The sequence below is a fragment of the Liolophura sinensis genome, chromosome 1 (assembly GCF_032854445.1).
Source record: "Liolophura sinensis isolate JHLJ2023 chromosome 1, CUHK_Ljap_v2, whole genome shotgun sequence".
NCBI lineage: Eukaryota > Metazoa > Mollusca > Polyplacophora > Chitonida > Chitonidae > Liolophura > Liolophura sinensis.
The window spans coordinates 41,060,381-41,081,082 of NC_088295.1; the positions used below are offsets into that span (position 1 = coordinate 41,060,381).

At 39.2% G+C, this 20,702-nt stretch overlaps 2 protein-coding genes across 2 annotated transcripts; both read left to right on the forward strand.

Moving 5' to 3' along the window:
• Positions 1-3,719: 3,719 nt before the first annotated feature.
• LOC135481869 (hematopoietic prostaglandin D synthase-like) lies at positions 3,720-9,370 on the forward strand. Its single transcript, XM_064761618.1, has 7 exons — positions 3,720-3,858; positions 4,190-4,324; positions 5,190-5,323; positions 6,732-6,824; positions 7,528-7,643; positions 7,911-8,012; positions 8,605-9,370. Exons 3-7 carry the CDS (start codon positions 5,191-5,193, stop codon positions 8,770-8,772), a joined length of 612 nt encoding a protein of 203 aa, XP_064617688.1. The 5' UTR covers positions 3,720-3,858; positions 4,190-4,324; position 5,190; the 3' UTR covers positions 8,773-9,370.
• A 5,664-nt stretch (positions 9,371-15,034) lies between these two features.
• Positions 15,035-20,320, forward strand: LOC135475232 (methionine-R-sulfoxide reductase B1-A-like). Its single transcript, XM_064755049.1, has 4 exons — positions 15,035-15,171; positions 15,847-15,989; positions 16,564-16,681; positions 17,188-20,320. Exons 1-4 carry the CDS (start codon positions 15,117-15,119, stop codon positions 17,205-17,207), a joined length of 336 nt encoding a protein of 111 aa, XP_064611119.1. The 5' UTR covers positions 15,035-15,116; the 3' UTR covers positions 17,208-20,320.
• Positions 20,321-20,702: the final 382 nt, after the last annotated feature.

The following is a 20,702-nucleotide window of genomic DNA, read 5'->3' on the forward strand; positions in this document are numbered from 1 at the left end:
GATATGCAGCAGATCCTCCGGCCCCATGAGCCAATCGTACGATAAATTCATAAGCTGCTTCATACGCGGGCTGAAACTGAGCCCCAGTTGTTTCTGAAACCGCAGGTTGTATTTGCGGTGCACATCTTCGAAACTAAATGTCAAATCACCGGCGTGAGCCTTGAGTAAAGGATGTGTGTGCTGGTCAACAAGTCGGTCAAGCCCTTGGCGAGGTCTTTGGGTGAAGGGTAATAGCCTGCTGGCAATGTTAAGTTAAGCTTAGCGCGGTGCGGGTCCGTATTGGGGTCTAAGACATACCAAACTTCGTCTTGCCGCACGTTGAACCAGGTATGAGGGTACTGTATTTCTACTAACCCACATTCCCAGTCACCTGTCAAATGCATGGGCTGTGGCAGTTGGGTGGTGAAATGCGTTAAGGTATTGCCGGGGAAGTAGTCGAGCTAGCTGTTACTGGGCAGCTCGACGTAAAATATGCTGGTGAGGTGATCTCCTTTGGGCAGACTGACCGTCTTTCCATCTTGCGCCGGTATTTAATACATTTATAATAATACTTTAGCGAGGGTACGATGGCTGAAGACGGGCGAAGTCCGGGTAGCCGGTGTTGTCGTCCCTTGGGTCGGCATGGTGTGGTGATGTTGTGGTTTTGGTGGTAGTGGTTTTGGCTGGAGGTGGTGGAGGAAGAACGGGTGGGCAAATTGTGATTCAAAAGTAACGGACGATTACGTCTTTCCCGTTAATATGTAAGGATCTCATACTACAAGAGGCGCCATCTGTGATGTTACACATGACATGCTGGTCTGTATAAAAGATGTCTACAAGATAGGCGATTACACTCGGCACCCAGCGCCATCTATGTTGTTAAATAGAACGGGATAGATATGCACATAAAGGATAACAGCGCCGTCCATGTGGTTGATCACAATGCAGATCGCCAGAGATTCTGAACGCTCTGTCCATACCTGCCAACAAGAGTGTTATACTCATTGTAAAATGTGAGAAAATTAGAATGAAGGCGTTTGATGGAATATCTTTGACAAACTAGTTTTTAAACTAACAACTTAAGACGGTGATGTTGGGTGGTTTTTTTCCGTCTCGGCTGGTGTTTCCATCTTTCACCGCACCCAACTGCGCCAGCGATCGTGTGATCACTCGGTGTCGCCCCAGAGCAGAGCAGCCTTTCGCCGTAAAGCGACGGGGACGCTCTCTAAAATGTGGAGTCGCAGGTGGTCGGGTGTGGCATGCTTGAAATCCACCAGCAAATAGCCGTGAGGTTCGGCGGTGGCATCCTCAAACGCCTCACGCACGCACTGCATCCGCCCCGGAGCCATCTGTTTAGCGATCGTGGTTTTTGAGACGCGTCTCGCGGGTTTTTGAACAACACCAGTCAGTCTGAAAGTAGTGTGCTTTCAGACTGATGGTGCGATGATCTTTGGTTTTCTTGAACAAGTATACCACGCTGACATTGCGATGGTAGCTGCCTTTTGTAAAGAGTTTTGTCACGCGTTCGTCCGCTTCGGCCATCAAATCGTCCACGACGATTAACGTCCGCTCTCCCGGGTCGAACGCTGACGGGCTGGGCACACCTTCTTCAAAGTGAACGTTCGGTAACGTGATGTACAAAGGCTGCTACTCCCTGTAACACCAGACGACGCGTTGTGGGGGTGGGTATATCAGAGCTTGAGAGTGTTCCACCACCCGTTTCACAAACAGGGGCTTTTCAAACCCCGTCGGTCCGCTGACGATGCAGGTAAACGGATGCTCCCATTGAGTACCAATGGATGGAGAAGCTGGGTGAGTCATTTCGGCTGGTCGTATGGGTGAGGGTGAGGTACAGTGCGGGAGGTCACTGCCGTCACCGCTGCCGTCACCGCGAGCGGGGAGGGCGAGGTAGACGGACTGCTACTGCTGCTGCTGCTGGTTGCCGCGGGTGAGGAGGGCGAAGTAGACGGACTGCTACTGCCGCTGTTGCTGCCGCTCCGCGCCGTGTTGGATGAAGAATAGACGGGTGTGGAAACGGTGATCGGTACCGATGTATTGTTAGGGAGCCATGATCGGTGACGCCGGCGGAGTTGGGGTGACCTGGGAAATCCCGTAAACTTTAATCGGGGAGTGATGGCTTGGTCCATGGACGCGTCCTGCTCGGCGGTAAACGAAGTGGTGGGTAGCGATGTCACTCGGCGACGACGGTGGTGATGGTGGTGGTGACGGCGCCGGCGGCAGCGGGAACAAAGGCTTCGCGGACCAACGGAGGAGAGTCTTGTTCAATTGCCCTTGTAGATATCGAATGGTCGACTGGTCTTGGAGGAGCTGCACGCTGAGTTCCACGGCCAGTTCACCCACTAAAACTCCAATGTACTAGAAAACTCCAAGCACGCCTGCCACGGTGCCTTTATTCTCGCGCAAGCTTTGTATCCACTGATCCATCCCTTGAGGTAGGTCGATAGGGAGTGACAGTCACCACCGTCATCCTCGGGGTTAAATACGTTTGACGTCCGTGTCTTAAAGCTGGGTGGATAGCCGACCCACTTCACCCAATAGCACAGTTTTCCTCTGCGGTGTTCCCTTTTTATGATCTTTTCCACCTGATAAAACTTCTCTGCCGCGGCCGTTACCGGTTGCATTTTGGTCTCGTAAAACGTCCTTAGCAACCGTTCTCCGTTCAAGTCCTCCAGTGTGTACGCGACAGGCTGACGAGTGTGGGTGCGGACGATGCGGAACATTTCCGTGCTTCAATTCACGGAAAAGACCTCGCTTTCGTCTCCGCATTTGTCAACAAAATTCAGGCGCCAAGACCGACCGCGTGATCACCCATGGGTCAGTTTGGGCGCCAAGGAGCTAAAAAAGCTGCTCAACCCCAACATACCAAGACCGCGCGGTTGTTTATTGGTCCGTCACGCCTTATGAGCCGCCGAGACCGCGTGGTCACCCATGGGTCCGTTTGGGCGCCAAGAAACTGAAGGAACTGCTCTCGCGCGTGACGTCACGCGACTCATTGGTCCGTTTTGGCGCGAAAGAGCTAAAGGAGCTGCGCTCATTGTTCCGTCACGGGCATTGCGCGCTCATTGGAACAACACACCTGCGCCTCCTCAAAAACGCCCCCCCCCCCCCCCCCCCCACTGATATTGAATGGTCTTTTTCTTGAAAACATGAATGTCAACGGATGTTATTTCGGTATATATTATGGCCTTGGTTCTTTTTTCAGTATACTGGAGTCCTGTATACATAGACCGGTCTATATACTTGCCTGATCGACTGGATAACTCCAGTCCTCATGTTAATCATGGTGTTAATCAATATTTATAGGCCGTAATTCTCATAGTCTTTTGGATGTATACTGTCTACATGGTATATACATGGTCGCGGAGTTTATATTGCGCTCCTGGCTGATTATCACGCATTCCAAATCATATGCTGTTATGTTACTAATTAGAAATAACCATGGAATCTCTGCCTTTTGGTATAGATTTATTATTTGCATGATAATGGTAAATCTCCCCACTGATTTACTTGCGCCATGCATATTCAAATTATTTCACTTAAAAAAAGAAACAAGCTTCTTAACCACTCGGCCACAAACCGGCCCAGCTTTATTTTAAAATCCCTGCATAACTACACGTATAGGCTATGTGTATTTTGCAAAGTCTTGCTCTGTATGTACATTATAACGTTGTCCAGCAACACTGGCCTGTGCATGTACATGTATACAACATGAGCCGTACAAAATGACTGGGGATATCTGACTGACATCGCTCGCTCTTGTGTCCATAGACACAGACAGATGCAAGGTTATACCCAAGGACAATAAGGTTATATCTGGACGGTCAATAATCCACATAATAGGAAAAGAACCTATAACAGGTAAGTGCTCTCTACTCATGTATTAAACTATAGATATGCTATTATACATGCCCTAATACTTCTAGGTTCAAACGTGCATCTGTTGTCGTAAGATAACAGAAAAATCCCCAAGATAAGCATTCTAAGTCAGAATCAGTCTATAGAGAGATATACTGCGCACTCTTCTATATGCCAAGAGATATATCTGGGTTTTAATTAATATTTTCGTATATAAAGACAAAAACATTGAAAGTCCAAATGTATATAAACCTTCAGATACGGGAATGTGTAAATCTCTTTTATGTGCTTTTCTGATATAATCAAATATTTGATGTTGTATATGATAATACAGCTGGGGAAGATCTCCACAGACCCGCGCTACATGTGACTACAAACCAATATCAAGAAGAAGACGGGTGTTTTATAGGGAAGGACAGAAGCTTATGTATAAGTGTTAATAATCTAACAGAAAACAAAGAACACACAGGTAAGTGTACTCTGGACACTATATTTCAGGTACAGGTCACACATATCACAGCACAAACATACAGACGCGCATGGAAGTATAAGCCTACATGTACAACAACAAACGTCGAGCACTATATTCATATTTTTACGTTACCGTACTGTTATTTTATCTGTGACAAAAGGTGGTCAATGCATGTGTAGGCCTATACACACGCAAAGGCAGTGATAGGCTTATTGGAATTCTGTATTTGCTCGAAATATGAACAATATATCTGAAAATACGGGTACAGATGTATAAATATAAATGTAGAGCTAGCATGTGACCCGGCACTGCTGTCGAATCGATAATATAGGCTACTATATATACGTACAAGTACAAGTGTTAATGTGTGAATCTTAATTGATATATGTATACAGCTAAATAACAATGTTTGGGCGGGGGGGAGCGGGGTACAGAAGGGGGTAGGAGTTTACACAGTATGTGCTGGAATAATATTGGAGTGACGTCATACCAATGCATTCATGGCCATACATTTGCCTCTGCCTGTGTTATATTGTTGCGTTGGATACTGATCGTCTTTTTCAATGTCATATTTACGGCATAAACGAACTGGGTAAGTGTAGAATCGTTGGAGATATCGATGGAAGTAATGGAAATCTCCCCCCCCCCCCCCCTCCAGCTGACTAGTCTGTTTTTTGGACTATTTTGGGTCATACTAGTGACATAGAACGGTACTTGTGTATACACAGGAGTCGAACAGTACTCAGTCGAGTTAAACACTAGTCACCATATATGAGGGAAAAGGGTACCCCATAACTGAGACTTAAAGCTTTCATTCATTATAATTTGAAACAATGGCTGAGTTTCGTCTGTGACTTTGCAGGATGCCGAGGTATAAGTTGATATACTTCAACGCTCGGGGGCGAGGGGAAGTAGCCCGGATGCTGTTTGCCGAGGCGGGAGTGGACTATGAAGATGAGAGAATCGAGCGATCTGAGTGGCCAGTCTTGAAGTCCAGTAAGCGAAAGTCACTTTCTATGCTATGGCTTAATTTATGTAAGTCAGAGATATTATGATCATAAACTTGTTTAGACATGCAGATTTAGACCAGCGACTCATATTCAGTGCCTGACTGCACATATGCACCACCTGTAATTAAATATGTAAAACATTACCCAATACTGCAACTCGTTATTTGCAGTTTCGAGATGAAAAAGCACATTATTCTGCTTCTAAACCTTTAAAGGTTTTAACGCAAAAGAGTTTTTTTTAATAATCAGAAATCAAGATGACGATATTTGTCAGAGACAAATGACAGTGAAATTAATTATTTGCGTAAACAGCTTCCATACATTGAAGCACCCTTCAATTGAAGTTTTGCTTGTACGAGTTTGAATACAGGCCTACCCTGTCGACTATATAGAGGCTTAAGAGTCGCGTATTCGAGAATCAATATCTGACCCAAATTGCAACCTTGTGGGTCAACACTTTGGAAGTGCACCCGGGCATTGACATAGGGGTTAATAATGTATAGGGCAATAAGCTTTTTATAGATCTGTATGCATGTTAAGATAAATTTTGAAATTCCAATTCACATGCCATACACTTTGCAGCGGAAACATTTCAGTTCCTCAATATAATTTATTATTTTCTTGATCAACTTGGAAGTTCTCAATGTAAAGAAGTTGTTCTTGAGCTATTGTCTGAACTATTTTTATGCCGCATAGCTTCATCCTTTGCACACCCCTTCATATACACTCGAATCTTCCAATTGATACAGTGGTTGTATAACCACCCAGATCTAATTATGTTTGTCTTGAAGTTTGTGAATCTGTCGAAATCCAAAGTTTTGACAGAGCCTTAAGCAAGTTTGATATATAAACCGTTCCAAATTCATTCTGATAATTGAATGACCAACAACATGTACGTCCATTCTGAATATCCCCTTTCAAACTCAGTTTTGATGGAACCCCATATACGTCAGTTTCTTTTTTATGGATTTGTTTCTAAGGGTTTTTTTATGACAGACCCTTATTTTTGTTTTTGATATTATGAGGTATATGCCTGAAAGTGAGAGACGACTACATTTCATTCATTCGATTCTTGGCTCCGATTGAATTTTCAGAACATATACATGTACTACTATCGAACCCGGGGACATATATTGGTGATAGTATATCCCCCGTACCCCCACAGCATACAACAGAGTATACTCCTGGGTTAATATGGGTTGGCCTGTCGAGATTGATTCTTCCATATTTAATCACCTATAAAAAATTTACACGTAAATAACTTCGAGTATTCGTCTTACGTTTTAGAAGTTCAGTGTTGTAATGATGCTTTGCCATTCATACACATGTACTGATATGTAACCATAAATACAGGAAATGACCTTTGTAATGTATATATGGTTGACTGTTCTCAGAAATGCCATATGGTCAACTACCGGTGCTAGAAGTGGACGGTGTTCAGATAGCTCAGAGTACTGCAATATTTCGGTATCTGGCAAGGGAATTCGGTAAGTACTCACTAGTTGACAAAATAAACCGTATACCAATAACGAACTACAAATTGGTTTAAGCTTCCTGACCTGTTACCAGTGGGACACCTTATTTTTTTTTTTTTACCACCCGGCAAACTTCTTGACGTATGACCTCTAGGGCACAACCATTTTTACCACCTAACAAACCTCCTGACATGTGACCAATGGACAGTCTCCATTTTTACCATCTTACAAACCTCCCGAGGTATGATCAGTAAAACACTTCCCTTGTTATACCAAACCTATTGGCATATTAGCAATGACGGAAAGATAAATTCGATTTGACCTCGTCAAGCAAGGGTAATCATGTTAGGTGTTATGGACGGTCTTCATCAGTCGCATATGTCCTCACCTATCAAGTGGCGAGTTCGAATCTATAACCATCTATATAGGAAAGTTTATCAGTGGTACTTTTTAAGCACAAGGTGGTTTGACCCGGTTTAACTTTTTCATGTATACCTCAATTCACGATTAAATAAAAGACTCTGGCACACGTAGCCTAAAACTCGATCACACGCAGCTGAGTGCGACAGATGTGAATGTACTTTGCGCACTGTGAAATATGTTCTAAATAAATCAAACGGTCATGGTCAAATCATTCAACTAGAAGCTATGCCTTTTTTTGTTTTGTTTTTAATGCAAACTTCATGCAGTTATAACATGTTGTCTTCATTTCCAGGGTATGCCGGTAAAACAAGTATAGACCAGGCCCTGGCTGATATGTTTGTGTGTTCCTGTGATGACCTGGTTAAACCCTTGATTGATATATATAGATGTAAAGATGAAAAGACAAAGGTATATCAAATTACATCTATTCTAACTGATAAGAACACTTTATAATGGTATCAATTTGTAAACAATTTGATTTAGTTAAAAACTTGATGTATTTATAAATACGATGATTTGACAAAAATGCGATGTCGTACATTACTTGTATTTATAGGTTCCGAATGCATTAAAAAAAGTCATTTGATTGAGCATTTTCCGCCAACATTTAAATTCAGATTCTCTGTTCATGATAACATATCGGATTTGTTATTATTTGTTTCTTATTTGTTTCAGGAAGAGATGAAACAAAACTTCCTCGACGAAACTGCGCCCTTATACTTGTCAAAGTTTGAAGAAGCTTTGGTTTTAAATAACGGTTATTTAGTTGGGGATAGCGTAAGTGGCCTTTAGTGTTAAATGTATATAGTGCAAATACAGCTTCCTCTGAATTACCTAAACTGTGACGCTATTGGTTTGCGCTTCTAAGCGGCATCTTCTCACCAACGATAAGTGGGAGTAAATTAAGGATAAAAGGATATCATTTTACATGATGAGCGGTCATTTATTTGAGATACATGGAAAAGATTCTCAGGTATATGAAAAATTGATTTTCATTCAAGATTTCCTTCAAAACATTTGCACGGTATTCCTGTTTTTTGATGATTGCCTTGACACGTCGTGAATAGCCTAACTATCTTCCGTATTCATTTACACATTAACTGGAATATCCTGTACTCTCTGAAAACTACTATATAGTCATTACTGTGGCAAAAATACACATCCATATAATTTTGTGTACCAGAAGTATATAAATTGTATAATATGCGCAGCACATCCACAATAACATGCGTAAATGAGCAAACTTGTGCAAACATGTACATAGTCGTTTCAGAGAGTAATTTTTTTAACAGTGCATAAAACTATTTATATATAAATTTGCGGACATTTTAAGTGCCTTTACAGATATGCTGTCTCTGTCTTTCTACAGCTGACATGGGCTGACCTTGTTCTAATCTCCACGATGCCTTGGGTAGAGAAGATGGTCCCTCCTGAAACCCTGGCACCATTCCCCAAGATCAAGGATCACAAAGTCCGAATAGAAAGTCTTCCAAAGATTGCTTCGTGGATTGAAAAAAGACCAAAAACAGACATGTAGCAACTGTATATATAGGGCTGAAAAATATTCCACTTTTCTAAACATATAAGTGTGACCTCTTTTGTGTTATTTGTCCTGAATTAAGAATAATTAAATTTTAGGACAAATGCAGGGTGATTCCGCAGAATTGTGAGATCGTGTAAGAGAAATTTTCTTGAGTACGGCGTAAGGCACCAATCAAATGAATAAATAAATTTTAAATAATTGGGTGTATCTGTTATCACAGTAATATGCATTCTTTGTTTTGAAAGTGGAAATTATGCACTATAATATTTTATTACCTTCATCAATATCTGATATCCATGCATGTTATCTGTATGTATTATTCAAATTTTCCCACTGAGCCCACATGTATAAATCTTGAAAGTATTGCCAACTTTAGTGTGTAAAGAGTGACGAAATGTTTGTGACATGTGCATCGTCAATTAACAACGGGCAATTAAACGCTATTTACTCTGAAAGAGTACAACGAAAACTTCACACTACCGGTATTATCACTGTTACATTTTGGATATTTGATTTTGCACATTGACGTACATAATGAAAAAACTATTCCGAGTTGTTTTCAGTATACCGCTAATAAACAAATACAATGCAACCTCGTTCAGTGTGTGTTCACTTTACATCTATGTTTTCAGTCTCCTTTGAATTAGAGAGTAGGCTCTACAGCGACGCGCATTCATAGACTGATCGGAGGGTTGTCAGTGGGTAATTTCTACATGTATATAGCCGGTGCCATGCAGTGATGCAATATTCTGATGATGAAGCACCATTTGAAATGTTATTGCTACTGTATTGTCACAACAGGAAAAAATACCCTTCTTCAGTGCTTCGAAACAAGCTGTGTAGCCTTTTTTTCATTCCTCTATTTGCGATGACGAGTTGGTTCGGTAATTTTCCTGTACTACGAGAGATCAATGGCCAGTCCAGCTTGGACCCGAGTCGCCACTGAACAGAAAACCATACTGCATTGCACTTTGTGAAAAACTCAAGGAACATGTTTTTAGTCGCGTGAGCCTGCTGCATAATAATCTGTAGTTTCCCTCCGCCACGAAAACCCTATGAAATTTGAGTGCTTTGAAATTAAGACCATGGCTTCCTCTAGACACTGGATGGTTATTTATTGATTTATTTGATTGGTGTTTTCACGCCGTACTCAAGAATATTTCACCTCTACGGCGGCGGCCAGAATTATGATGGGTGGGTGGGGGGACCGGGCAGAGAGCGGGGTAAACCGACGACAATCCAAAGGCTGCTGATAGACCTTCCCATGTTAGGTCGAAGAGAAAGCCAACATAAACTGTACTTTAACTCACAGCGACCCGAAATTTCTAAATAATGTATATTTAAATATTTAAACTTTGAAACACGTGTAAAAATGCACTTCATGTACCGCAGTTTAAACCGACAAAGTGTAATGTTTTGCATTTTCTTGTGACGACAACAACCATTTGATGACACACGACTTCAAATTAGCGAACAGACAGAACAGTTATTCAGCAAACAGTAAACAATACAGCGGAATATCCATCATTCAACTAACATGGACAAACATCCCGAGAGTAACAAGAGAAAGGCAAGCAAGCTTTTACAAAATCCTACCTTGAAGAAAGTAAACTCACTTGGTGACATACCGTCAGATAGCAATCAGTCTACCTATCAATCAAACCCTATGCCGGCAGGCCTTGTAAATTTAGAAGGTCTTATTGACAGCAGGATTCAAAAGCATCTTGATATCTGTGTTCAACAAGCTTTAAGTGAGCAATGAATCAAATCATGGAAATGATGAAAGAAAGTGACTCAAAAATATCCTCTCTCGCTATCGATTTAAAGACTACCGTTGAGAAATTATGTGAAAGGGATAAGCTTATAGAAAAATACCACGACCAAATGGAGAATGTATCTACAGAAGTGTCCTGTTTGAAAACTGCTCTTGATGAAACCACATCGGAAGTAAAAGTACTCAAAGAAGAAAATGCTTTGTCTTTTGACTGTGATGAAGAAGAGAATGTTTGAGAGTAAATGGTCTTACGCTACTGGAAAAATGAAACCACAGATGATGCAATTTGTACACTGACCAGAGCCGTAAATGTAACCATCTCCAAAAGTAACATTAAAAGGTCCTACTTTATTGGCAAATAGAAAATGCAAATCATTGCGAAATTTACATCATATCGCAAACGAACAGAGTTATTACAAGCATGAAAAACTCTCCATATGACGCCCTCCTTATCAAACGTGTATGTCAATGAGGATCTAACGAAGTTGCGCTTTTCTTTATTTAAATCTTTGCTAAGCCTGAAAAGGCAAGGCAAGATTCATGACGCTTTGACCCAAGATGGCAATGTATTCTTTCGTGCGACAGAAAGCGCAGACAAGAAACTCGCCAGCACTGAACGGGATATACAAGACTTTCTGGTCGATTCCAGCACGCTTGTATGGAGCTACCCGGTGAAGTCTTGCCCGCACACTTACATTGTACAAACTCTGACCTACTCATCAAGTTTCAAATCCGCACGAGTTTCTTGGTTTACACAGAGCCTTTAGTCTTTGACTCTTGTGGTAATCTGTGGCTGCATGCTTTACTGACTGTGACATAAAGAAAATGAGGGAATGCCCGGATTCTTTCAGTTCGGACCTGTACTACAGACCTGTGTTTAATACGGGTATATTACATAACCGTTCTAACTCAGGCCTATTTTCACCCCCGTCACCAAAGTTGTGTCGTATACTTACCGGTACTGTATATCGCCACGCGTTTTTGTCCACCCAAACAGTAATTAAGTCGCATGGACTTGGTATATAGCCGCAGTCGTAGAGTAATGCATAGTATCCCTTTTGTCATGCAATCACACGTTTTTCAATATGTTTATTTGATTAATCTCGTCAGAACTGATCGCGATTGCATTCTATACTATATCTCTATTTTCCTATATAGGAATAGGAATAGGCATGGAGGAGGAGTAGCTATTTACTGTAAAACATGTCTTAATGTCACTCGACGAAAAGATATGGAAAATGAAAACGAAATCGTGTGGATCAATGTGGATTGTAATGAAAAACATATTTTTATTGCTGTCAGTTATCGCCCGCCCAGTCAATCTGCTAATGAACGGGAGCTCTTCATTAATAACCTATATGATTCTATCACATCTGTTTTAACAGAAAATCCAGACGTACTATTAATATTTGGAGACTTCAGTGACAGATGTATCAAATGGCACGACTTCCACGTCAAGAGTGAACTAAAAATGAGTACTGTACTATCTATTGTACATTACAAATCACACTATATGACAGGCCTAAGATTGCAAAAGGCATGTTTGGGACAACAAATGTGCCGACTTATTTGGTTTATGTCATCTCCTATCTGTTACGCCATGGGATGTAATTGATGAAGTCTTTGCTGACATTAATGATAAAGTTTATGTTTGGAATAAGTTATTCCTATCATGTTGTAATGCATGTATACCAAACCAAACTATCACAATTCGCCCTCGTGACAAACCCTGGATGACGAATGATGTTCGTTTTAAACTTCGGATCAGAAACAGATGCTTTAAAAAATTCAAACGTACCAAAACAGAGCAAGATAAATTCCGTTTCTACATTTCTAGACGTGAAGCCAGTACTGCTAAACGTAATGCAATACTGTGTTACTCCGCAAATTTAAAACTTAAATTATCTGACCTTCAACTGGATAAAAAAACGTACTGGTCAGTGATGAAATCTTTTTTAGGCCTAAAAGCAAAGGCCCCATTTCGTCCTCTTAATCTTAATGGTAAAAACGTGTCGAACAACAACGACAAAGTCTATGAATTCTGCAGTTTCTTTGCCTCCCATTCAGTTCTACCGCAAACAGTACCAGATTTACCCCCTCTTAGATACCTTACCAACTCACGACTTCTTTGCAAACAGACCTGTGAGAAGGAGGTGACTTATTTACTTAAAAACCTAAGTACAAGAAAGGCGTCTGGTTGAGATGGTATAAGTAACTTCATGCTCAAACACAGTGCTGAAAGTATTGCTCCATCTCTAACTAAACTATACTGCATCAGTAACGATCTTCTAATACCGAACAACTCTGGTTTCAAACAAGGGGACCATATATCAGTTACTGAAGATAGTACATAAAATATATCAAAGCCTTGACCACGGAAATGACATGTGTATGGTCTTTCTTGATGTGAGTAAAACATTTGATAAAGTTTGGCATGAAGGTCTTATGTTTACGTTGGAGCAATTCGGTATTGGAGATCCATTACTTTCTTGGCTGAATGACTATCTGACTGATAGAATTTTTTTATTTATTTGATTGGTGTTTTACGCCCTACGCAAGAATATTTCACTTATACGACGGCGGCCAACATTATGGTGGGTGGAAATCGGGCACAGGAGTCTCTTGGTGAGAGACTCCTGGGTCATTACGCTGCGCTAGCGCGCTAACTAACTGAGCCACGGAGGTCCCGACTGATAGAAAAAATCAAGGTCTCTATTAATGGTACTGAATCACCTGCCAAACCTACGTCCTGTGGGCTACCTCAGGGTTCTGTACTGGACCCATTACTTTACTTAATATTTGTAAATGATATTATTACAAACATTGAAAGTGATATTAACATTTTTGCTGACGACTCGTCACTATTGGAAGAGATCAATAATTTGACTCAGAGGCTAAACTAAATCGAGATCTTGATCGTTTGTCAACATGGGCAAGTCAATGGGTTGCTAACTTTAACGCTCTTAAAACTGTTATATCTTTAAAATGTAACCCTTGTCATCCCAATTTGTATTTAAACTGTGTTAATGCAAAGAGCGTCCGGTCCCACAAACACCTCGGCAGCATTCTGCAATATAATGGTAAGTGGAAGGAACACATTCGAGCTGTAGTAAAGAAATGAAACGAAACAGGACATTAAGCATTTTCTACAGAGCAAAGAAAACTCTCACTAGACAATGTCTTGTCACTTTCTTCCAAAGCCTAGCAAGGTCGTCAATCGAGTAAGGCAATGTTCTGTACGACAACTGTAGCCTTAAATTGGCAACTCTCTTGAAGGTATCCAAAGACGCGTGGCATTACTCTGTACTTGAGGATTACGTCAGACGTCATACAATAGTTTATTAAATGAACTCAGATGGAAATCTTTACATAATCGACGTCGATGCCATAGAATTCTATTCTTCCATGAAATTGAAAATGGACTTTCTCCGCCCTATCTAAAAAGGATATTAGACGGCAGAAATATCACTGATAGAAACACATACAACCTTCGAAACAGGGACAATGTTCTACTTTTTAAAACTCGTATTCAATTATTTCCCTCCTCTTTCTTCCCCAAAACTGTTAAAGACTGGAACATTTTACCATTTCATATCCACATTGCCTCAGTTGGGATAATAAAGCAATTTCTGTTTTTCAAGAAAAATAAAGAACTCACTCAACTGTACAACATGTTCGATTCCTACCACTCTGTTATTCAATGTCGAATGAGAATGGGACTTAACGCTCTGAATGCCGATCTTTTTAAGTACAATTTAAGCAATGTTGCATGCCCAAATTGTAATCATTGATGTGAAAATGTACTTCATTGTTTCTTTGAATGCCCCCAAATATGCCACACAAAGAAAGCATATGCTCGAACAAATTACATCAACAATATCTCCAGGCATAAACTGCACAATATTTATTCCTTCGTGTTCAAAATATATTTGTAATATAGTATTATTTGGAACCGATGAACTTAAACCTGATGAAATCAAAATTGTTTTAAAAACTGTGCATAAATTTATTGCAGAATCAAAGAGATTTTAAATCGATGGGTAGCATTGAAATTTCTTCTTATATTAAATGACAATGATAAATATTATTTCAGTAAGTAGTCATTATGTCCTTGCATTATAGCCTCATTTTATTACATATGGTATGATTCATAAGTGTAAATACTTTTGTTGTTGCATATATTACATACATATGTGTATAGTCTCTTCGGTCTATTATCTATCTGTATCATTTCTTTTATTTATGTTTGTAACCAGTTCCTTGTTTTGTCCTGTACATATGTTATATGTTGTCGAGGAGACCCTCGAGTGGCCATTGGGTTGTGGGGAATCCTCGTTAAACAAATAAAGCATTACATTACATTACATTACATTACATTACATCACACTCAACCCTGCCTCGGGAGTGGACTGCGGTCTGAGAAATTGTCCCCTTCAGAGTTACTTCCCCTGGAACTAGCTCTTTGATGTTGTATAAGCCAAGGTGAGAAACTGAGATCGCTTGACAGAAGGCTTATCTAACTTGGTGTGGTTGTTGTTACTGTGCTGTCTTTTCTTTAGCAATTATGTCTTTCTGCAGTTGGTTTGGCGGTGAGAAGTACAAAGATCATTTTGATAAAGGTAAGTGGCCGGTTTTAGATTCTACAAAATAACAGTGCCAGAACTTTCTATTTCACATCAGTTGTCACACAGTGATAAGGGTTAAGCCACACTAGGCGGCCACAGCGTGTAATTGATTTAGTATATTCATATTAATGTCCTGACCGTTATTTTAAAGGAACAATTTAATTAGCATTGTTCAAGGTTTTTAATATTTTTCAACTAATATCTGGTATAACTACAGAAATAATTCGTGGCTGAGCTAGTAGACATGGTTGATGCACCAGTGCAATACCGGCAGGCCTACTAAATACTTGTATGTGTGAATGCAGCTAAATGTACTTCCTGGTAGGATACAGCCGTTCAGTGACTATCTCCGTAAATGAAGTCTCACACGGACCTGTGTAATGTTTATGATATAAATATATAAAATGTAAAGTAAAAAGTGAGTGTCTTAGTGAATCTGGAACACACACACGTATCTAATAAGTATACATGAATACTGCTGTTTTCATGCTGATGGAGGTGATGCGTGCTTGCTGAATTACTCTTTAACTTTGCTAACTTTCAGCATGCTGTTAGTAGTAAACACAAAGTGGTGGTTTATAGATGTATAACCATCATGTTAATGAAACATTCTTATAAAAAAATAAATATAGATATATGTGTCTATATATGTACATGTTATTGTTATAGGAATCTATGTGTGTTCAGAATGTGGCCACCATCTGTTCAACAGCAAGTGTAAATATGAGCACTCATCTCCCTGGCCAGCCTTCACAGAGACCATCAGACCTGACAGCGTATCCAAGAGGGCCGAGTCACCCACGGCCATAAAGGTACGGGTTTTTGTATACCAACATATAACGCTTTCCAAATACATGTAACCAGGTGTAAACATCATTGGTGACACTCTTTTAAAGTAAAATATTATAGTAATACCCTGTCACAGAAGTTTCAATAGGTGTAGCTCTCGGTCTCCAAGCTGTCACAGAAACCGTGCTGCTTTGTGGGTGACAGTCTACCTGAGTTTTCCCTTTATACATGTATTGATATTGATTGGCAAGAAGTGATATTAATGTCCTTCCATGGTCATAGGTCACTGATAGCATTAGTTACATGGTTACTCTATGATAGAATATGGTAACCTGATTTGCTGACACCATATATTTCTGTATCCTATCACTGAGTAATCGTATAAGGAATTTAAAGACCAATCAATTCAGTGCAGAAGACCGATGTATAGGTGAATCGCTTCAGTGATGTAACCATTGTATACACAACCCAACAATGGGATAAAACCTTCTCAGCAGAGGCATTTGACATCATGTGCAGGATTCAGTGCAATGCATTGTTTTCTGTCAACACCTTTCACTGTTTAAATCAGAAAAGGTAATGTTTTATTGCCTTTAGGTGTCCTGTGGGAAGTGCGGAAATGGACTGGGTCATGAGTTTCTAGGGGATGGTCCCAAAGAGGGACAGTCACGATTTTGAATATTCTCTCACTCTCTGAAGTTTGTTCCTAATGAGAGTAAGTATGCTTTCCTATTCATCTTGAGAAACTCGAAGCCAGTATATTAAAATTTGCATATATACGTGTGCCTAAGAAGAGCATTCACGCATAGATTTAGACACAGGTTTCAGGTGTCTGATTTGAATCGTATTAGCTAGTGTATTTGTGATATGATGTTAATGTTTCTATGACACTAAAGAAGGGACATGCTGGGGCGCCTGATATCATTCTGTGGTATTTGCATATATGTTTCATTGTCTGATCATCAAGTGGGCATGGATGCACAATAAGCTATTGTGACAGGCACATTATTATTTGTTTCGTTCAGTACACGTGGAAGCTAGTAATATTAAATCACCCTCCAGTGATGTTTGTTAAAGAGTTGGAATAAACCATTAATCCAAACTTTTCCTCCGGATGTGAGTAGCAAACAAGCCTTTGATAGTTAGCTTTTCTTTGTGTAAGGTGTAGAGTTGGTTACCACTAAATGTTAGTGAAAACAAACTTTTGCTTTTTCTTTGCAGAGCTACAGAATGGAAAATAGTACAAGTTTAGGCCTCACAGCTGCTGGTGTTAATGGTTGCTCCCTGACATATTTAAACAAACATTTTGCATATCACTGTTTAATGCCAAGTTTTAATGTACGTTTTGATTGGTCTTAAGTACTACTATTATTGTAAATATTGGTATTAAAAACAGCATTCATTGTGACACATTTTCCAAAAGATTTAGGTATTATATAATGAACTATGTCTTACAATATATGTGTCTGTGTATGTTCATTTATTTGAAATAAGAAATTATTGGATGGTATAAAGTCATGTTGTTGGATGATACAGGTAACGGTAATTTAATGATTTTAGCAGAGGCTTTCCTGCATATATTTATGGGATATTAAATTAAATTATATTGTTTGTTATTTAAAATCTGAAAGTTAACAAAGAACGTGTTGTATGACCAGAAAGGTACATCACTCTCTGCTTGATGGTTTTGTTGTTTTTTTACAGCCTTCAGTTTGATTACAATATCACACTTGTGGTGTTATGTTTAACAAACTGTTTACTGAAAAGTCTGCATATTGGTTCTTTGATGACCACTAGCATTACTCCAGTTTGGGGACTCCTTTGTCGTCATATGATTGAAAAATTGTACAACATTGAACCCCAAGCATTCACTCACTATACCAGCTTGGTAGTGTGTGTAACATTCTAAAAGTTGGAGGAACTTCAAGTTCTTCGATCAAATAAGCAAGTACATACGATATAATCTCTGTCAGAATGTCTCCTCATTACTGCTAACATTTTCTGTGCTTTGCTATTCGAAGTCTTAACCGTGAAACCTTGTTTTTGTGATGGATATTCTCACATATGGAAGACAAGGTTTGGTGTGCTGTAAAATTGATATAAATTGTGAAAGATCATGTTTTTTGTAGTTATAGAACTTTTTGTGACTTGAGGTATGCCCCAAGGAAGGTCCGTTATGAAAGAGCATGCAAATGTTTGCTTCAACAGTTTATGCGAGTACATTTAATAAAACTGTCAGAGAAGGTATTTATAAAATTGTTGACCCCCATTATTTTTGGAAGGTCATTATTTTCTCAGGGAGGATAAATTGATAGTTTTAATGTAATATATGTAACTGTGTTTGATGGAGTAAATTACAGTTGTGGAACTTACAGTAAGCGATGCCATTGTATGTCATGTATGTTCCATTTTCACTGGTACAGACAAATGTCGCATCACATACTGTACTTGTTATGGAGACTTTTATAGTTTATCATGCCTTGATAGGTTGGTGGCTTGCAAATAAGGGTTTAAGAACTTATCAATCATTTCACTAATCAATTCATTTTGTGCACATAAATATTTACTGACAGGTTTACTCATCACCAAACTATAATCTGTACTACTGTTGTTTTGTTATATTATACCTCAGATGTTCAGGAATTTTTTTGTAGTATACAAATATTGTGGATTTGTAGGTCTAGGAAAACATTGTTTATTTACACCTCAGGGCGGAATTCAGACAGAATCTCGAACTACATCCTTATATAATAAAAGTTATTATATTATGCAATAAAGTGACGTATTCATAGAAGCAACCATGACGTCAGCAGCTAAGTACTGTTCTGTGAATGCCTGTTGTCATGCACTCCTTGATTTGTCAGTGCTGAATGATGCCACATTGCCAGAGCCCATCAGTGGAGAGCTTTGTGGTGGATGGAAAAGGCCTGGGAACCTGGATAATGAAACACCATCCACTGAACAGTAGTATACCCTTTCCTCCTGCCATTATTTTTTAATTTACATTTCTGGGTTTGTGTTTTTAACCTTGAAAAAGGTCAAGAAACCAATTTATATACACCCTTGCACTTTTTCTATGCGTGGATTAATCATTTGTAAAAAATGATACAATATTTTGAATCAAAGTGGACCCTTTTAATATGAAAGATTATCAAAAGTATGCACTACAAGTATTTACCACAATTTATATGTCAGGAAAGTAACTGTGAAAATAATGATTCATGATATGAACAAAACAGATAAATTAAACTAAGATGCTTTTAATATATACATGTGTTACTAGCAAAGCGCTATATTTTTGACATGCTTTAGACAATAAAATATGTAGCTGTTTGTATATGTTTTTATTAGCTTTTATTGTGCCTCTAATGTTAAGTTGCATTAATGATATTTTCTATGCAAGTATCTGTGTTAATTGTTTGTTGAAAATTTCCATAGATACGTGTAACGTAGTGTTCAGCTCAGGATATAGATCATATTACATTATTAATACCGGTACATGTTGTTAAGTTTGGTCTGAGATTAATGGGTTTTATGGGTTGTTCATAGTATTTCTAGCAGGGACCATTAGAATAGGCAGTAATGGCTGATACATAAATCAGATGAGATGTACGTATATGTCCGTATCTTAAGTGTATGTTTCAGAACAGTATACCTTTCAATGCAAGGACCATCCTTGCACGGATGAAACCAAACAATGGTATTTATATAGATTATATTGTGATAGAGACTTAGTGTGTACAGTTGTTGCCATTTGTATGTAATTGTATCTATATTGGTCTTACCTTGCCAAAGTTATGACTGTTTGGAATTTTCAGATATGTGAAACTTGTTAGACAAACAAGTTTGTATGTATGTCTGTCTTCCTACTAGTCGTGGATGCATATATATGGTTATGTGCCATCTTACATGAATTTTCTGTTGTAATCTCTAATGTACTGAATTCCATCTGACGATTGAGCTGTGACATGGTATGTGTTAGTAGACTATAAGAAATGATAACTAGGATACAGAGCTTGGTAAATTTTCTTTTGTAATACATAAACATATAAGGAACACATTGTCTATTACGAAAACTAACTGCATTATTCACCTTTTGTGTTTGAAAAGCTAATTAAAATGATTGCATTATTTTGAAAAGGTTGCTTTTTTCTTTGCCTGATTTGGAAATGTATTTTACTAGCGGAGTAATTATTCAAGTAGAACAAAAAAAGTGTCCAATGGCCAAATTTGTGGTTTACTTGTAAACTTGTATAACCGGCTTATGTCAAATTTCCCAGTTGATGGTTAGTTGAATAATCTCTTGTAGAAAAAACCAAAGCTAAATTCTGTTTATTATGAGCACGGCGGTAAACACTAATCAAATAAATAAATAAATAAAATCCTACCTGTGTCAACGTGATCAATTTACGGTGAATCTCTGAAACAATTGACCCAATAGGATGATTGAATGTGTACAAATCAGCCCCTTTGTACTCTCTCCCTAAGACACCTTGTCGCCTCCATCACTATTGGTTCAAATCTGTCTTTCTCTTTCTTCTACTTTTTATTCCTTTTATGTGTAGGATAAAAGTTCATAAAATAAGGATGTCTAAAAACCGTGATGCATTTTTACTGAGACCATCACAATATAAGTTATCCAAGCCATGGATATCCACATAAATCTACAACTGGAAATAAGTTTAGCCACATTAACATCATGAAAGTTCGGCCGCTTTAGGGGTCAACGGATAGCG